The sequence below is a fragment of the Trichechus manatus genome, unplaced genomic scaffold, assembly GCF_000243295.1.
Source record: "Trichechus manatus latirostris isolate Lorelei unplaced genomic scaffold, TriManLat1.0 scaffold00248, whole genome shotgun sequence".
In the NCBI taxonomy this organism is placed as follows: Eukaryota; Metazoa; Chordata; class Mammalia; order Sirenia; family Trichechidae; genus Trichechus; species Trichechus manatus.
In genome coordinates this window covers 1,943,571-1,962,318 of record NW_004444184.1, presented here as the reverse complement: position 1 = coordinate 1,962,318, position 18,748 = coordinate 1,943,571, and the positions used below count along the sequence as shown (strand labels likewise).

The 18,748-nt window shown below is 34.0% G+C and overlaps 1 protein-coding gene across 1 annotated transcript in view; it reads left to right on the top strand.

Moving 5' to 3' along the window:
• Positions 1-18,748, top strand: part of PTPRK (protein tyrosine phosphatase receptor type K) — a 542,545-nt gene that overhangs the window by 507,938 nt on the left and 15,859 nt on the right. Inside the window, exons 16-24 of the mRNA XM_023724464.1 lie at positions 2,836-3,020; positions 4,762-4,849; positions 5,607-5,683; positions 8,671-8,707; positions 10,077-10,174; positions 10,603-10,719; positions 14,713-14,867; positions 17,679-17,814; positions 18,029-18,178. Coding sequence (XP_023580232.1) covers positions 2,836-3,020; positions 4,762-4,849; positions 5,607-5,683; positions 8,671-8,707; positions 10,077-10,174; positions 10,603-10,719; positions 14,713-14,867; positions 17,679-17,814; positions 18,029-18,178 — 1,043 coding nt within the window. The remainder of the gene's footprint in view (positions 1-2,835; positions 3,021-4,761; positions 4,850-5,606; positions 5,684-8,670; positions 8,708-10,076; positions 10,175-10,602; positions 10,720-14,712; positions 14,868-17,678; positions 17,815-18,028; positions 18,179-18,748) is intronic.

The following is an 18,748-nucleotide window of genomic DNA, read 5'->3' as shown; positions in this document are numbered from 1 at the left end:
CAAAGAGAAAATGAGATAATGTATATGAAAGAGTCTTGCAAACTATAGAGCTTAAAAGATTATTATAATAATCTTCCTTGTGAAAAGGGACATGTATGTTTAAAGAAGGCTAAAGTTAACACAATGGAGTCATAAAATCTATTTGCAGTACAATCATGCATTTCATTTCATTTTGAACGTCAGGATGATTGGTTTTTTTCAATATTGTCATTCTTTAAAAGCTAAGTCTCTCATTAATCATATTAGATGTGGAAATGATTTGTTGCATTTTCATCATTCTCACAATTGTGGTGTTTGCAGTTGTTCTGCATCCAATTGATTTTGTATTTATGAAGCATTTTTTGAAATTACTTCAAATATTGCTAAATATTAATATCTACTTACTGATTTTAAAAGGGCTTGGAAATTTTTTGTATTGATTCATGCTTTTGTTTTTGTTTTTTTGTGTTTTACTGCTTCATTGGGTTAAAGTCCCTATAACTGGTAAGTGTATGGCAAAGAACTCTAGAAAACCTTTAAATCAAGGAAATATTTGTAATTATTATTCTTAAGTGTGTAATAAGGATAATGTTTAGTACATGTACACTCACTACTAGCCACATTATTAGGTGGTTTAATGAGATGAAAATGTATTTGATATTAACAGTTCATATGTGATTTTTCTAAAGACCTTGCTGCTCATTGTACACTGTATTAAAGCTTAAGCAAAACAAAAGGCACTGTCTATTTCATACTGGGACACCATCATACGTAAGATTTGGAATATGGGTGATTTCTGTGTTTCTTACTGATCCTCTTACAATTGTAAATATTCTGCTGTTCCAAGAGACCCAATGAACTCTGGAGCTCATCCAGAGAGCCCTGGCTACCTCATTCCAGCTAGGGTGATTACATTTCGTCTCCTCAAAATTATCTATTCTCTTTACTTCTCATCCTAAGCTGTATCCATTGGGATAGTGTCCACATCAGTGGCCTCTGAATTTAATTTTACTGGGGAGATGTATATATTCTTTATGTCAGTCTATTGATTGTAATATTTTAGTAAAGGTAGATCAATCGAGAGTGACCTCACAGGAAGAAGAGGAAGTGCTCATGAATCACGTTTTGTTAGCAAAATGTTTATGTGTAAAGCAGTGGGCAGAACCTGAGTAAAGGGTTTGCATTTAGTTGGGTGGTTAGGTCAGAATAGAATTCACCGGGAGATTTTTGATTCAGTGTGATGTTTTGGGGAGTGATTGCAAACAAAAATACATTCATTCTAATAAAAGGTATAAAGATAAATGCAATCAAGCTAAATCAGAGACACAAAATCTGATTGTGGGGTTCTTTTTTTTTTTTTTTTCCCCTTCTCCAGGAAGAAAAAATGTTTATCATGGGGACAACAATTCATTTTTTGCCATATCCTATTTGTAGAGTTGGTGATAGAACAGGCAAATGTGCCAGCATTTGAGATATGTTTAACTGTTCATTAAATATCGTTTTCTACAGTGTGCATTATCATTAAAAACAAAAGTTCCCCTAAGAGTGCACTTTCTCTTCTGTTAATGAGTATAGCAGTATAATGCTTTTTAAAATAACACCCCTTAAACATTTGTTTTTTGTTTTGTTTTGTTTTTTCTTTAAAGTGGTAAGTTTAAATGTGAAAAATATAAGCATGCTTCTCATTGTAATTATTAGTACTATCGTCATTAAAATAATATTTATTCTTCATAGGTAAAATGTTCTTGTTCTTTTTTTCCTTCTTATGACAGAAAAAGACCAAAAAGTTTTTTTTTTTTCATTTTATTCATAACACAATTATGATGGGGCTATACTTAAATGCGGGCGGTGGGGACTCAATTGATTTTAATTCATTAGAATATTTTATTGATTGACTGCTATGCAGGCACTGGGAATAGAAAGAAAAATATGATGCTGTGTCTATACTCTTAAGAGTTTAGAGTTTAGTGGAGAAAAAAGACAAGTAAATAAATGATTACAACATAGGGCACATGAAATAACATATGTGAGAACAGGAACTACGGGAACATGAAGCAGAAGCTTCGTAACCCTGCCTGGATGAACAGGGAAGAATTCCAGAGGAGGTGCCCACGTGTTTTGCCAGAGAGGCATACTGTAGTCTCTCTCTCACACAAAAATGGAAGAGTCAGAATACATTAGCAATAAAGATGACAACAACAATAATAATAATAAACCAAGGGAGTGAAGACTGAGTATAAATATAGACGTAACCTGGCCAGTAGACACACTGGGGCAAGGGGTCAACCTGTAGAATGCCCACATTTCCCAGTCTGGATTGTATTGTGGTAAGAAGCCCTGGGTGGGTGGTAGGGTATAGGATGGCCACAAAGGCAAGAAGAGCAGCTCTGTGGACATGGGTTGCTTAGTTTAGGGTCCCTGAGGGAGATTCAGGTATGGGTGGGAAGGAGCTTGTTCAATTTAATCAATAATGAAAACATCTCTCCAATTGACAACTTGGCCTCATAGTCCCACTCTACATCGCTCTGACTTCAGATGCAAGAAAAAGTAAGAACTCTGAAAAATCTCTCACTTAAACCTTTGTAAAGTGGATCAGATATCTCCCTGCCTCTCATAGCATTTGTTGTCTTGCTGATACACATGTAATATACTCTTAACCTCAAACCTAGAGCTAAGGTAAAAGGCTGACGCTTTATCTCTCTGGAGATGCCTCCCTGGGCCTATCCTGTCTGGTATTTCATTCTCTTCCTCCTGTTATCAAAGATCTTAAGGGCTTAAACTCTTCTTTGCATGGATACATATTAAACAAGATAACTTTGTTTTCTTTTTAATCTTCTCAAATCTGTAAAATGGCAGATGAAAACCACAGTGTTACAGCAGAGTCCAGTCGTCTTCTAGATGTGCCTCGCTACCTCTGTGAGGGGACAGAATCCCCTTACCAGACGGGACAGCTGCACCCAGCCATCAGGGTTGCTGACTTGCTGCAGCACATTAATCTCATGAAGACATCAGACAGCTACGGGTTCAAAGAGGAATATGAGGTGAAAGTTTCAATACTTTATAAAAGTTTGTTTTTAACAAAGATACTAGTGGAATTTACCATTTTTGTCCTCCTTTTAATATACCAAGGAATGGAATGCTCTGTAGGCCAATTAATCCTGTGTTTATGAGTATACAGTCCAGTGTGTGTGTTTGTAGGGCGAGGGGGAGAGAGGAAGGAATTAAAAGGGCATTTCCCATGGATTTATCTGAGTCTAAATTCATCATAAGAATTTAAAAATGTTTTATTCTACAATTTATTTTACTGTGTTCTTAAATTACTTTAGATCTTATATTTTCCCCACTCAAAAATCCATAGCAAGATACCTTGAATCCCATTGTGCCATTAGAGATTTTATCATTTGAAAGGCTTAGGCAGTAAGCACTTCTCTGCCTCTTTGCTTTTTGACCCTTTGATTGAGAAATCAGAGCAAGCTTTGTGCTCTAAAAGTACTACTCGCCACTCCCTAGTTTAGTTGGATTGTTGGTTGATGGTCCTTGGAAGAAAAACAGAGTACTGCAAGTCCAGTAAACAACATTAAGAAGCCAGAAGAAGGATGTGGGAAATTCTTCTTCCAACCTTATTTTTCCTTCCTCTTCAAACCAAAGTACCAGGATTGAAATTGCAAAGGAAGTGATTTAATCTGGACATCCCAAAAGGTTTCTTTGCCACCCTTCACTTACTGAGAAATATAAGTCTGAGACCTTAGAGGAAGTTCCACCATTCCCCCACCTTGCCCCCAGGACTCTCACCACACACACCCACACACACTTTTAAAATGAAAGATTCCAAGCAATACTTTGCTTTGCTAGACCTTCCCAAGTACATACAACTTCATGAAGAATTTTTATGAACGGACCAGTTTACAGATCACTTGTGTACCTTAGTTTGGGAGTGACTGAAATTATCTTCGAATATACATATATGTTGGAAACACTATGCTGTGGTAACAACATAAGTGTAAGGAATTAGAATATCTTGCCTGAGCAAGTTCTTCTTGTTCGTTTTATGTGTATTCCTGTGTACTTCACTTCAAAGACCCTTGGCTCTTTGAAGACCCCTGGCTCTTTGAAGACCCCATTTCCTGTGTTGAGCAAGGCTTAAGTTTTTCTGAAAAAAGACATCTCTACCCACATTTTTAATTGCTGCATATAAGAATTAAACTAATCAACAACTTCATCTGTTCCAAGATTTTGGAGATGGTGACTCTTTACTTTTCATATGGTCCCTTGTTGTAGAAACTCGGTCTTTTCATGGTTTTCAAAGAAACTAAAATGTGATATATTGCACATGACTTAATGAATAATTATGGGGGAAAGCAGGTTTTATTTTTCCTGTTATAAATGCTATAAAGTAAGCACATTTGAAAGATACTTACTAAAAGTAATTTTGAAGCTTTTGATGTCTTATTTTTTAGTACTTTTGGAAATGAACGATGCTTTCTCTACCTCCCTCATGTAAAGTTATAGAGATTTTAAATTTGAAATATGTTCAAGGTCCTTTTTTTTCCTCTCAGGTTATTTCTTGTCCTTAATTTGAACTAAATCCAATACCAAGACGAACAAGTATGAATCCAACAAACAAGCTTTGAGTTCTGGGAATGAAACTCGTTTATTACTGCAGGACTCCTTTCCTCTCTGAGAAAGTGGCTTTTACTATTTTAGTCTTCAGAACAGCTCAACCTGATTCAGAAAAAGGAATTAAATTGAGTCTTCTTGTTAATTGTTTTTGTTTTTTTTCAGAGCTTCTTTGAAGGACAGTCAGCATCTTGGGATGTAGCTAAAAAAGACCAAAATAGAGCAAAAAACCGATATGGAAACATTATAGCATGTAAGTTCCCATACATTCTTGTTGAAAGTAAATATTGTGTGTACAAAGCTAAATAGTGAGTTGCAATTCCTCCTTATACGGTTTAAGTTAAACTTTAAGAGATTCTCAGAGGGTGATACATCTACTTATAAAGTTATCTATTTAATATTAAAACAGCATTGACTATTGGCAGTGGCTCTGAAATTGTCATCATCCTCATTAATTAAATTGACTCAGACTCTTCACCCTGTGGAGATAACATGCTATTTGATTTCATGGTTGTGCATAAATGTATGGGGCTGTTTTAAAACCGCTGAGAATAGCAGGATAATGAAAAAGGAAGATCTTGTCTAAATTGCTGTAATATTCCCACCAAACATATTCAAAAGAAAGTCTTATTCTTGCCACAGACCTTTATTCATTACAGGGAGCCAGTGTCTGACCTTCAGTTGCTTCATATTGACTACCATTAGCAACTTCCTCCTGATTAGGTCTTCAAGATGTAAACCGGATACAGGAAGGAATTATCATCAGATTCAACAGGAGCAGTAAGAAAAGTGATTGTTTAACTCATAACTAGCTGCTGATTGAGTTAAACCACTCCATTCACAATTTAAACTATTTTAAAATATCTTATAAACGTGATGTTCAGGGAAATATTCACAGTGGTATATTATGGATAGGCTATTATTTTAAATCTCTACCAGCGTATACTGTGACATTGTCTCAGAACAGGGTGGAAATTTAATACCTGATATTTTGTTATTTAAATTTTTAGATGATCACTCCAGAGTAATTTTGCAACCTGTTGAGGATGATCCTTCTTCAGATTACATTAATGCCAACTATATAGATGTAAGTGTTTTTACAGTTCAGTTTTTCCAATTTGTTGGCTTATCTACGTGAATCTTTTTGCTTGTTATTACCTATAAAGCAATTGCTAGCTTTTTAAAATAAAGAACAAACTGTACACTTTTCCTTGTTCTACATCCTAGTACTTACTGATGTTGTTGTGCTTTCTTTCACACCTGACTTTGGTTTGGGCTGTAGATTTGGCTGTACAGGGATGTAAGTACCACTATATGTAAATAACAGCACCCTATTATAAACATTTAATACAACTTCTCTTAATTACTAATGCTTACTACTAGTTACCTCTGCATGCTTCACCTAATTAGCCTCATATGATATATCTATGTTCATTTTTTGTAACTCTTTTACATGTGTAAAGATCTATCTTACCACTTTTCCTTTTCTATGTTTAGAAAAACAGGACCATTTTTTAGCTTTTGACAGTTTATTATGTATTTGAGTTTTATTTGTTGATAATTTCTGTTTCTGGTTTTATTCTTACCCTCCCCTGAACGATATGTGAGAAGCTGGATAGTATGATGTGTATTAGTGTTTCTGAAATTTTACTTTTTATATTTCACTTATGATAAAAAAAGGATAGGGAGACTATTTTGTAGTGTGTAGTATTGGCTTGTGAAGTAATAAAATTACTTAGGCAAATAATTTCTAAATTGCATTTGTAAAGTATTCATATCACACATATATATCGAATCATACAAATCAAATAGTTTATTTTGATCAGATTCCATTGCTAAATTTTGGTTACAAGCTTATCTACATGCAAATTCTTTGTTTAATGAAAATTAATCATCAAATAGAAGATAAAATATTGTGAAGGGGGCAATATATCAGTTTATAGGACAGGCTTTTTGGTCAAACTACCTGGTTCCAAATCACACTGGAGATCTTGGAAATCTTACTTCATCTTTCTGTGCCTCAGTGTCTTCATCTTTATAGTGAGGATGATAATAGTATTAAATTCATTACTTTGTTGTGAGAATTAAATGAAGTAATGCATGTTAAGCAATTAGCACAATGCCTAGCACAGAATAAGCACTCATTAAACTTTAGCTATTTTTTTTTATAAGTAAAATCTGGGTGTGCTGAAATTATTGGATTCATAATATGCATTAATTGTAAGTCAAAGGGTAGAACAATTAAGTATCAAGTATTGCAACATATATGCATATATTTATATATATAAAAAATATGAAATTTAGGACCCAACTTTTTCTAATTCCATAAAGAGAAAATAATTTTCATCACATTTATTAAGTTTCTGTTTTATAGTTATTTTGTGAATTGTAATTATTTACATATTTGAATTAATGTATTTTAATAAGTATAGGATGTGAGTATCTTGGTTAAATTTCTAATCGTAATCTTAATCTCATTCAATATTTTAAATTAATCTGACATCTCCTCCTTGAAAATTAAGCTAATGGTCTACTCTTTAGAACTAAAAAAGTCAATAGTTCTCTGACAGATTTGTAATTGTTCTTCCCTCTTTATTTTAACTTTGACTTGCTGCCAAGACATGTACACTGGAGTCCTGTTATAATACTGCTATATGGTGGTATTAAATGAAACTGTGTTGTTATCCAATCTTTTCTGTTAAGACCCCAGTGTATTTTGGCTGATTACTACACAATTTCATAGTTTTCCCTCTTCGATTAGTTTATTATACTTAAAAGACATATTCAGCAATTGGTAAAATTTCATGAAAAAACAAGAGATAAAATGCTTAAAGGTTAGAATAATATTTTCTCTAAAACCTTGTGCAACATTGATATATTTTCCAAATTTTGCAAATGTAATGCTAAGCTATGATAAGTTTTAGCCTGAAGACTTCAGTTTATATGCATTTAAATGTGTATTGAGTTGCCTACCCCAAAAGGTAAGGAGCTCTGGTGGCACAAACGATTAAGTCCTTGGCTGCTAACTGAAAGTTTGGTGGTTTGAACCCACCCAGTGGCTCTGCAGAAGGAAAACCTAGCAGTCTGCTTCCTTAAAGATTACAACCAAGAAAACTCTATTGGAAAGTTTTACTGTCACATGAGTTCACTATGAGTTGAAATTGACTCAATGACAGCTAACAACAACAACCCCAAAATGTAGACAAATTGTGCCAAATGTTTTTATTAAAGCCCTTGGGTGAATATACAACAAATTCAGAACTTAATCCTAACATATCATTAACATTTTTGCAACTCATGATCTGTTAGAATTCCAACAATTAAGTGTAATTAAAAAATTATTCCTTATGAGAGCAATTTCTTTACTGAAAAAATATTAAATGTTTAACCATTCAGAGCTCTTGGCACACTTTAAAAAAGTACTAAACATTTTTGTTCAAGATAAGAGGAATTTTTTTAAAACTCTTCTTTCCCTATATATGTGTGTATCTATAATTATGTATGTGTAAATTAATATTATCGGCTCACAAAAAAATAGTTTTGGCAGATTCCTGAACATATTATAGAGCAGGAATATTCTCTAAAAAAATCTCAACAGGACTTTGATTTGATGCACACATGCGTTGTCCAGCTCTAACATTGGAATGTTCTGTTATTATTTTATGGTTCTAATATGTCGTTGTCCATTTGTAATGCAGTGTGTTGTACTCTTGGATGATAAAAAGAGAATAATTTTGAACACAATTTTGCCAGGAATGAATGACTAAAGATTAACATGAAGGCATAAACATTTTAGTGAAACCAAACAAAATCTATAAGGTTATTACATATGAAACAATGCTCAATTATGCAGTATGCATTCTAATCAGAGCCTTTTAAGTATTTAATTTTTGTTTTGTGTTTACCTTTCAGATAACCTAGGTTTGAGAAGTGAACTGTATGTGTTCACTACTCATTTCTGAACTTTTTGCTATAACTTAATCTTAACAGGTGGTTGTCTTCATCTTTTTATGCCTTCATTCATTTCTTTCGTATAGTAATGTAAAATGATAACCAATTTGTTCCCTCTTTTAGGGCTATCAGAGACCAAGCCACTATATTGCAACCCAAGGTAAAAACTGCATTTTTAAAATGTTATGAAACAAACAAACTTGCCCATTCAAAGGGTCATTTTAAGTGTTTGGGCTTTTTGTTTGTTTTTTTGCATTTTTATCTGAATTAGCTGGAAAAAAAATCAGCTCTTCTGTGTAACGCTGCTCTTTATTCATTTGTATAATACAATTCTTTCGATCTGTGGAAAACATAAATTAAAGACCTTTTTTTAATTAAAAGTGAAAGAGAAGCTGTTGGTAGTGGTGTGATTTGTTCCCTGGTATCCTGATGTCTCAGAGCATTAGTCAGCCTGGTGGAGTAGTGGTTAAGACCTACAGCTGCTAACCAAAAGGTCGGCAGTTTGACTCCACCAGGCGCTCCTTGGAAACTCTAGGGGCAGTTCTACTCTGTCCTATAGGGTCGCTATGAGTCAGAATAGACTTGATGGCAGCAGGTTTCTTTTGGATGAAAGGGAAAAGAGAACTCCGTTGTGTGAAGTGCCCATCTCTTTGCAGTATAGTTTGACAGGCTGGAATGTAATAGTACCCAAGACCAATATTGTTAAAATGAGATGTTGCACTGACTTACAGCAATTTTTTGACAAGCTAAGGCTGAGACAAAACAAAGGGCTGGAGGGAACTTAGTCAAGTTCATTCTTCATGGAAAATGAGAAGAAAGTAGGGAAATCTTATTAGAGTGGCACACTGGGAAATAAAAGTTTCCTAAATTGATCACTGGCCATCTGAAGAAAAACCTGCACATCATTAATAGAAAAGGAAAGTGAAATATAAACTATGTTTTCTCTTTTAACAGAGGTCATTTTCTAAGTGTTTTTCACATACCTTTTAAGTATTTGAGTTAAATTGTATATTCTTTAAATTTATAAAGGTCAACTGTGGTGAATGACATTCTAGTTTTAAGGTACTGAATAGACTGTAGGCCAGTACATGCTTTTGCAGTTTGGAAGTGATAAGATTAGGATGAGTACTTATCTGTAATAATCCTTCTTCATTAACCCCTAAGCGTGCACTGTTCATAAATGATGTGCCTTTATTTAATTGGGAATATGTGCTCTTTGGTTGATAATGGTATAAAGAGTTCCTTTTTTCACATATATTTGACAGATATAAATACCCTACTAACTAGTGATATCTTCTAAATGGAGAAGTAGAGAAGGAAAATTAGGGGGGGGGGAACCTTGCATATGCCCATGATTTTTATCTATTGTGTGAATTTACATATGAAATTAATTTTAAGAACTTGCAGTGACATTTTGTGTTAGACTTTTAATTCTCCTGTTAGTTTATTTAGCTTTTTATCTTATCCAAGCTTCTTACAAACTACCAAATTGCTCTAATAACATAATATTCAAATTAATTTCTTCACAGGTCCGGTTCATGAAACAGTATATGATTTCTGGAGAATGATTTGGCAAGAACAGTCTGCCTGCATTGTGATGGTTACAAATTTAGTTGAAGTTGGCCGGGTAAGAGGATAGGAAGTTTTTTTGTTGTTGTTGTTCTAAAATATGAGAGTAAGTTGAGTAGCAAAACATAATACACTTAAAATAGAAAATAGAATACCCTTCAATTAAAAAAAAAAAGCTTATAGACAAGACATACTATTTCAGATCACTGCTCCTAAGTGGACCTTCAGTGTCTTAAATTATTTGATTTCTCATTGAGTAATAAACTTTGATTTTATACTGAAATCTAATTGCACCATGAGGCTTATTTTTATGAGACTGATAAAGTATTTTTATTTATTGTGTAACATATTCTTTTATATCATTTACATATTTTTAAATGCAAATCCTATAATTTTATTGTGATCTGAATAGTTATCACTGAAATTAAGTCATATTGCTTCATGTGTGTTATTTGTTTAGATTTGTCTGTTATTTTTGTCATTTAGGTAAAGTGCTATAAGTATTGGCCTGATGATACTGAAGTTTATGGTGACTTCAAAGTAACTTGTATAGAAATGGAACCACTTGCTGAATATGTAGTTAGGACATTCACCCTGGAAAGGGTAAGTATCTTAAAACTATTTTAAAAATCTGTATATTGAAACTGATTTCTCTTTTTAAAATATCTGTCAAGCTTGATTTTAAGGTTGTTATAGAATTCATTCATTCATTCTACAAACATGTATTTAAAAGCTTACCAGTTACCAGATACATTTATAGACCATGGGACATATTAAAACCCCTGTTCTTGTGGAGCTTACAATCTATTGAGCAGAGACAGGCAATAAAAAACAGACAGGAAGGAACAACTCAGAGAAGAAAGGTGAGAATGGTTGCACCACTCGAAGAATGTAATCAGTATCACTGAATTGTACATGTAGAAACTTGAATTGGTTTATGTTTTTGCTGTGTATATTCTCAACAACAACAAAAAATAAAATCAATTATTAAAAAGAATAAATAGATGGGTGGTTAGGCAGATAGATAAGCAAGCAAGCAAATATATGATATATTATAAGTGGTATGGAGAAAAATAATGTTAGAAATGGAAGGAGGAAATATTGTTAAGGTAGGATTAGGGATAGTTTACAATTTTAAAAGGATGATCAGAAAAGCTCTCATTTAGAAAGTGACTTATGAGTAAAATCCTGAAGGAAGGGAGGAGTGAGTCATCGGTTATGTCCAGGGGAAGAATGTTTCCAAGAGAGTGAAGTGTCAGTTTAGTGGCCTCGAGGCATGAGTATGCCTGTCACAATAAGAAACAGCAAGGAGACCAGAGTATGCAGAGAGGGGTGACTGAAGGGGAAAGAAATACAAAATGAAGTCAGAGAGGTCACAGGGCCAGATAAACGAGGCCTTGTGGGCCATTATGATGACTTGTTTGTATTAAAAGTGAGCTGGGCAGTCACTGGAGGTTTTGAGCACAAGGGTAACATGATCTAACATTTATTTTTAACAGGATCACTCAAGTTGTGTTGCGGGAAGGACTAAAGCAGAGTAGGCCATGTAAGACTGAAGTGGGACATGGAAGCCATGAAGTAAATTGCTGAGGAAAAGCTTAATAGATTTGACCACACAAGAATGTAAAATTTTCTGTATCGAATGTATTAAAAGATACACACATAAAAAAGAAACTTAAGATTATTAATATATTTAGTTCATAGTATCAATTCAAATAGACAAATAATAGACTCTCCAAAGAAATGTAGTTGCTGACATGCCTTTTAAGAATGTTTAACCTCATGTACTGATAGACCATTTTGTACTTTCAAATTAGCAAGAACCTTAAGAAAAGAATAATAATCCTAATTGCTTATAAGGATGTGGTGAGACATTTTCAAAAGTTGCTGATCACGTTTAAATTGTTATAACCCAAACCCAAACCCATTGCTTTAGAGTCGATTCCAACACCTAGCAACCCCATAGGAAACCGAGTGGAACTGCCCCATAGTGGTGGAGCTGAACTGATGACCTTTTGGTTCACAGCCGAACTCGTAACCACTGGGCCACCAGGGCTCCAAATTGCTATAAACCCCCTATAAATGAATACAGCAGTGTGTCACTGGAGGCTTTAAAATACTGATGTCCTTTGACTAAGTTTACCCTCTATGAATCTATCCTAAGGAAGTTTTTTTAAACACAAAGATTTCCTTCTAGTCTTGGAAACTTATAGATAACCATAATTGCCCAGCAATAGGGAAATAGTTAAATTATTATAGACATGATATAGAAATACCATTCTTTATAAATGATATTTGTAAATAACAGAAAAATGGTTATTGAAAAATATTTAGGCTAAATATTAAATGAAAAGTAACATTATACAGAACAATGTAGTTACAATTATCACAACTTACAAACTGTATAAAAATTTTTTAGACAAATCAAGTAGAGTGAAATAAGCAACAATATAGCAGATTTCAAAAAGAGAATCATCAAGCTTAATTAATAGATAACTAGATCCCATTGTTATATAAAAAAAGAATATGAAATTCTCTCAAAGTCATGAAAGTTTTATTAAAAAAATCAATCATAACCTTTTCAGAAAGGAAACTTTAATATATTACAAAATGTTGAGATGTTTCCACAATCCAATAGAAAGCAACAACAAATCATTGGCCAGTGGTCCCACAAATTATCCTCTTAAAGATCACAAAATCCTCTTTCAAATAATAGTTGATGAATGATTGCTGCAAAACTAAAGTTATATTGTGACGATCAACGGTTTTATACCAAAATTTACCTCAGGTTCTCCGCTAAGAAAAATTTGTACCCATAAATGATTTCTATTTAGAAAGGCAGTCTAAAATCACATGAAAAATCATACAAATTAGAAAAATCTGAAAAAAGAAGAAAATGAAATAGAAAAAAACCACAAACAAGAAATAATAAATTAACAATCTAGTTCCTCCAAAAGATCAATAAAGTAACTAAACCTCTGTCAATCCTAAATGAGATACAACCAAAACAAAATATTAGAAAACACAAAGGGGCTTTAACTGCAGTTTTACATACTTCTAAGATAATTACAAAAGTATTATGTGCATACTTAAAGAAATAAATTAGTCTAGAGACACTGATTTTCCAGCAAATAGTAATTCCCCAAATTTGACTCAAGGAGAGTGCAATCCTAATTGGAACATGCTGCAGAATGGGAGCACTTGATATTAATATCACTATAAAGATTCAGTGCAATCTTAATTAGAACATCATTGGCTTTTTAAATTTGTTTTGTTATTTGGAACTGGAACAAAGTGGTTTTAAATTTTTGTTTCTTTTTTGGAACATGCACTGACAGATAATAAAATTTACTGAAGTGGGAACAAGCCCCATACAACAAGTCTGGTAAAAAGATTAACATAGGAAATCTAAAGTAATTGTCAAAAATCAGGTCTTAGAACAATTTCTGACCTTCCTCACTAGAATGACTTAAAGAGTAGCAAAGAAGGTGATTTTTCCATTTGTTGACTTAATGATGGTGCTTAGTATTGTGACTGTTGTGATTATTTGTTGAACCCTGCTTTGCGTAGGGTATGGTGCTGAGAACTGGAACTAAGAATAATTATAAGACATAATCTCTGACTTCCAAGGTTTTGGGGATATTGATATGTATAATAAAGAATGTGAAGATAAACTGTCTCTCTAAATTTTATTTATTTCATGTAATTTTCCTACCTTTTCTAATTGAGCAAAGGAGATAGAGGAAATTTCACAAATAGCTCACAGTAGAGCTGGAATTATACAGATTGTGTTTTTATTTTTCTACATATGTGTATTTTAAAAAATAAATTCTGTGACTCTTCATTTCTGCTCTCCAAACTATCCTACCACAATCTACAGGCTTCTTTTAACAAAACAGGAAGGAAACAGCTTTGAAAAGTACATTTAAAGGGTTCTCCTATATTATCCCAGTAGGAGAGGGGCACAACAATGAATGCTTCACTTCTTTCATTTTATGTTTTTGTTATTATGAATGATACGCTGTATGCTGAATTATCTCACAGAGCTAAGAAAAATAGTTTGCCCAAAGAACAGTTTAGCTGTCTGTATATTTTCACAAACCAATCTAGGGTAGCACTGTCCTGGAAAATCCCTACATGCTATGCTTCAAAACCATTTTCACCATGGATAAACAAGGCATTAAAACCTCTTTGTGAGGTGAGAAACTAGAGAGTTGCTTTTATACATCACTTGAGAACTCAGTGCGTTGGGTCAATAGGGCAGCATTTTAGCTTCCCCATTTTTTTCCTTTTTCCCTAATAATTTCATGTGTTGTCATTCCCGGTAAGGAACAAACTGTCAAGGTAAATAAAATTTACCCAGACTTTAAGAACTGAGCAAGACTTCTAATTTTCTTCCTTGGCAATTGTATGACAATAAAGGTAAGCTCCTATGCCATGTCAGGCCAGCAGCCTTTTTCGAGGAAAAAAAAAATCATGATCTTTGATACATTTTTCTTTTTTATCATTGCCAATCAAATCTAGTGCCCATGATTGTGTGTGTTTAATGACTTTATTTTGGTCCTTTGGAAAACACTTCTTTCCGTCTTTGCACAGAGGGGATATAATGAAATCCGTGAGGTTAAACAGTTCCATTTCACTGGATGGCCTGACCATGGAGTTCCATACCATGCTACAGGGCTTCTTTCCTTTATCCGGCGAGTCAAACTGTCCAACCCGCCCAGTGCTGGCCCCATCGTTGTGCATTGCAGGTGAGTGGTAATCCCAATGGTGTCAACTGTTTGCAGTCAGCTTTTCTTAGAGAATATCAAGATAAGGCTTTTAAATGTAAAAACTACTGTGTGTCTACAAAGTTCCAGCTTGCATGCATTATAGATGAGATAAAACAGCAATAAAAGTTAGCTGTAAGTAGGATATAAAATAGAAACTTAAGAAATAAATGCATTCATCTTAATGTGTGCAGTGTTGTCCACAGTTGTGAATGTGGAAAATCTGTCTTTTAGTGGCAATATCTGTGTTGTTTTTTATCACTTTTGAAAATTCCATATTGTATGGGATGGCAGGTTGAAATCAAGATTTCTTGCCAATTTTAGTAAATTCCCAATAGAATCCCAGCTTTTAAAACTAAATTTGAGACATACAGAGTTATTAAATGGCCTAAATTGCAAGAATTTGTACTGCAAAACAGCTATTTAAGAATTTTTTAAAAATCTATCCATCAAAGGACCTTAAAAACTACATCAGTGAAATCCAGCAAGTATATGATAGTGAAATGTGAAGATTATATCCAGACTTCTTTTGATTAGAAACTTCCCTTAAAACAATCATTCAGAGACACTTGAAGCAAATTACATGGCCTCATTTTTGAGATGTGACCAGAAAAACAAGTACTGAATCTGAAAAGCTTTTTCTAAATGCTACACACCATTCTCATGTACTACTCCCTCAAGCTACATAATAGGTTATAGTTAAGCTTCTTTTTTTCCTGAAAATCCAACCTATTCAGAATTTAAATGACCAGGTACAAAAGTGGAAGAAAAAGAAACAGAAAATGAAATAAAGGTAAGACATCGCTTAAGGATCAGGATACTGTGTACCCTGGAAAAAAAAAATTCAATTCAATCCCCCTCAAGAAATCTGATGTACTCTTCAATTACTTTCCTGTCTCAAACCCTGGGAACAGTGATTGAGAAGATGGTAGGGGGAAAAAAGAACTAGAGATAGCCGCAAGATCTTTTGCTTAAATTTCTAAATGAACAATGAGTTTAAGAGAAGTGACCAAATCTCTGCAACAAAGAAATAATGTTAATAGCCCATCTAAGCATTAGAAAATGAGATAAATAGGTTTTCAATTCAGAGATTTCTTGACTTACCACAGAGGCTTACTTTCTTATGAATTGCTTGCTTCAGAAATGTTCTGAGATTCTCAGACACTCTCTTGAAACAGAAGTATTATTTTCCACTTAGACTCAGGTATCTCTGGAATTATGGAAAAGATGAAGCTGACTACAGAGTGAATTTCCATCCCCTCAAAAAACCAAAATTATATCCTGCTTCCTTCATTGACGTATATATCCGGCTGTTATTGTTAGGTGCCTTCAAGTCGCTTCCAACTCACAGCAACTCTGTGTACAACAGAATGAAACACTGCCCAGTCCTGCACCATCTTTATGATCATTGTTATGCTTGAGCCCATTGTTGCAGCCACTGTGTCAATCCGTCTCATTGAGGGTCTTCATCTTTTCCGTTGACCCCTATTTACTAAGCATGATGTCCTTCTCCAAGGACTGGTCCCTCCTGATAACACGTCCAAAGTAGGTCAGACGTAGTCTCTCTGTCCTTGCTTCTAAGAAGCATTCTGGCTGTACTTCCAAGACTGATTTGTTTGTTCTTTTTGGCAGTCCATGGTATATTCAATATTCTTCATCAATGCCATAATTCAAAGGCATCAATTCTTCTTTGGTATTCCTTACTTATTGTTCAGCTTTTGCATGCATATGAGGTGATTGAAAGCACCATGGCTTGGGTCAGGTGCACCTTAGTCCTTAAAGTCCTTAGTCTTTGCTTGTTAACAGTTTAAAGACGTCTTTTGCAGGAGATTTGCCCAATGCAATGTGCCGTTTGATTTCTTGACTGCTGCTTCCATGGGTGTTGATTGTGGATCCAAGTAAAATGAAATCCTTGACAACTTCAATCTTTTCCCCATTTATCATGATGTTGCTTATTGGTCCAGTGGTGATTGTATAAATGTAATTGGAGAAGCATTTCCAAGGGATAAAATAATCAATAGTATATTATGATTCAACTTCTAAATTGGCTATAGTATGATAGAAGCTAACTTTGTCACCTGCTGGGAATCATACTCTGCACCTAACAATTCTTTTTATTTTTCCTTCAGATCAGTGTTCAAATATGCTTTCTACTATACGTCTTCTCCCCTTTGATTCCTTTTCCTTCCCACCCTCACCATTAGAACCAACCCTGAATTATGACTCTTCAGATATCCCACTTAAAAGTTTTGGTGTCTATGGTCTTTTCCCTTGGGACTTAAAATAGTTTGTCTGACTAAGACAGTACACCAGTATTCTCGCATTTTGCCAGAAAATCCACAACTACATGCATATAAAAGTCTTTCATATTGGGGTTAAATTTTAAAACATAAATCCACCACTTAATTAATTCTATGAGTTTGAAATTATGTGCATTACATGTACTTAAAACAAGAACTGTGTAAGAAAGGTATGGAACTTTCTTGAATGATATATATACATTTTTTTTAAACAATTTGATTTTCAGTTGTATCCTCTAATTTGGAACTCTTGTTGCAATCCTCAGTTAATACCAAAGCAGATGCTTTTCACAAAGTTGTTTGCACATTAAGTGTTTATACAGTGTGCACAAATTGTATTTCTTACACTTAGTTGAATCATTTTGACTTCACCTATCTGAAAGTGGAGGGGATCTTTATTAAAGTTTTAATAAAGTTATTTTTTATGTATTAAAGTTTCATAGGCAGTTATGCTTCTTAGAATTCTTTAAGTGTGGTTTTGAATTTTTTTTAGTGCTGGTGCTGGACGGACTGGCTGTTATATTGTGATTGACATTATGCTGGATATGGCCGAAAGGGAGGGTGTTGTTGACATCTACAACTGTGTCAAAGCCTTACGATCTCGTCGTATCAATATGGTCCAGACAGAGGTATGTTGATTTACCTCTAGTGGATTTTTTTTTCTTTTGCCTTCCAATATATATCAAACAAAAGAATAGATTTTTCTTAGTTCATCAACTCATATTGTAAAATATTGATGTTTTTTCATTACTATTTGTATATTAAAAAAAATTCTCTAATCTCTACCTTTGATGACAGAAATGTTTTATTCAAATCATATGAAAATTTTCCTTCTTTTGATAGGAACAGTACATTTTTATTCATGATGCCATTTTAGAAGCCTGCTTATGTGGAGAAACTGCCATACCTGTCTGTGAATTTAAAGCTGCATATTTTGATATGATTAGAATAGACTCCCAGACCAACTCTTCACATCTCAAAGATGAATTTCAGGTATTTGCTATTTCTAGGGCCTCATTTATGAGCAACTTATTACAATTTGTTCTAGGCACTATTCATTCTTTAAAGGAAGCTCTTTCAATTCAAATTCATAAACTTTGACCCTATGTTAAGTATAATACCTGTCTCTTTCATTATACATATTATAGAGTCACTTTTGTGTTAATGAGCTCATATCTGTAATATCTTCAAGGGCAAATAAGGTCAGGCTCAGGGAAGAGTATGGGAAAAAATATATCATAAGAGTCAATTTTGGTGGTGATTTGTGTGTATTTGCGATTTTTTTTTCAAGCAGTCTTATAGATTTTGACCTTCTGTGTTACTCACAATGTGATAGCTGACATTTGTACCAAGTGTTGTCTTTAAATAGCCTCAAATGTTAAAACATCCCTGACAGTGTATGGATATGAAGTCGAGAGTAGCTCTAAAACCCTAATTCTTGGCCCAGCACCCTTTCCATCATGCCACAGCACATCTCCAAATATGACATGCCAAAAGGTTATTACCAGTGATATAATTTCGAACTTTGAGGAAGGATCATGATCATGGGCCATCCAGATTGTC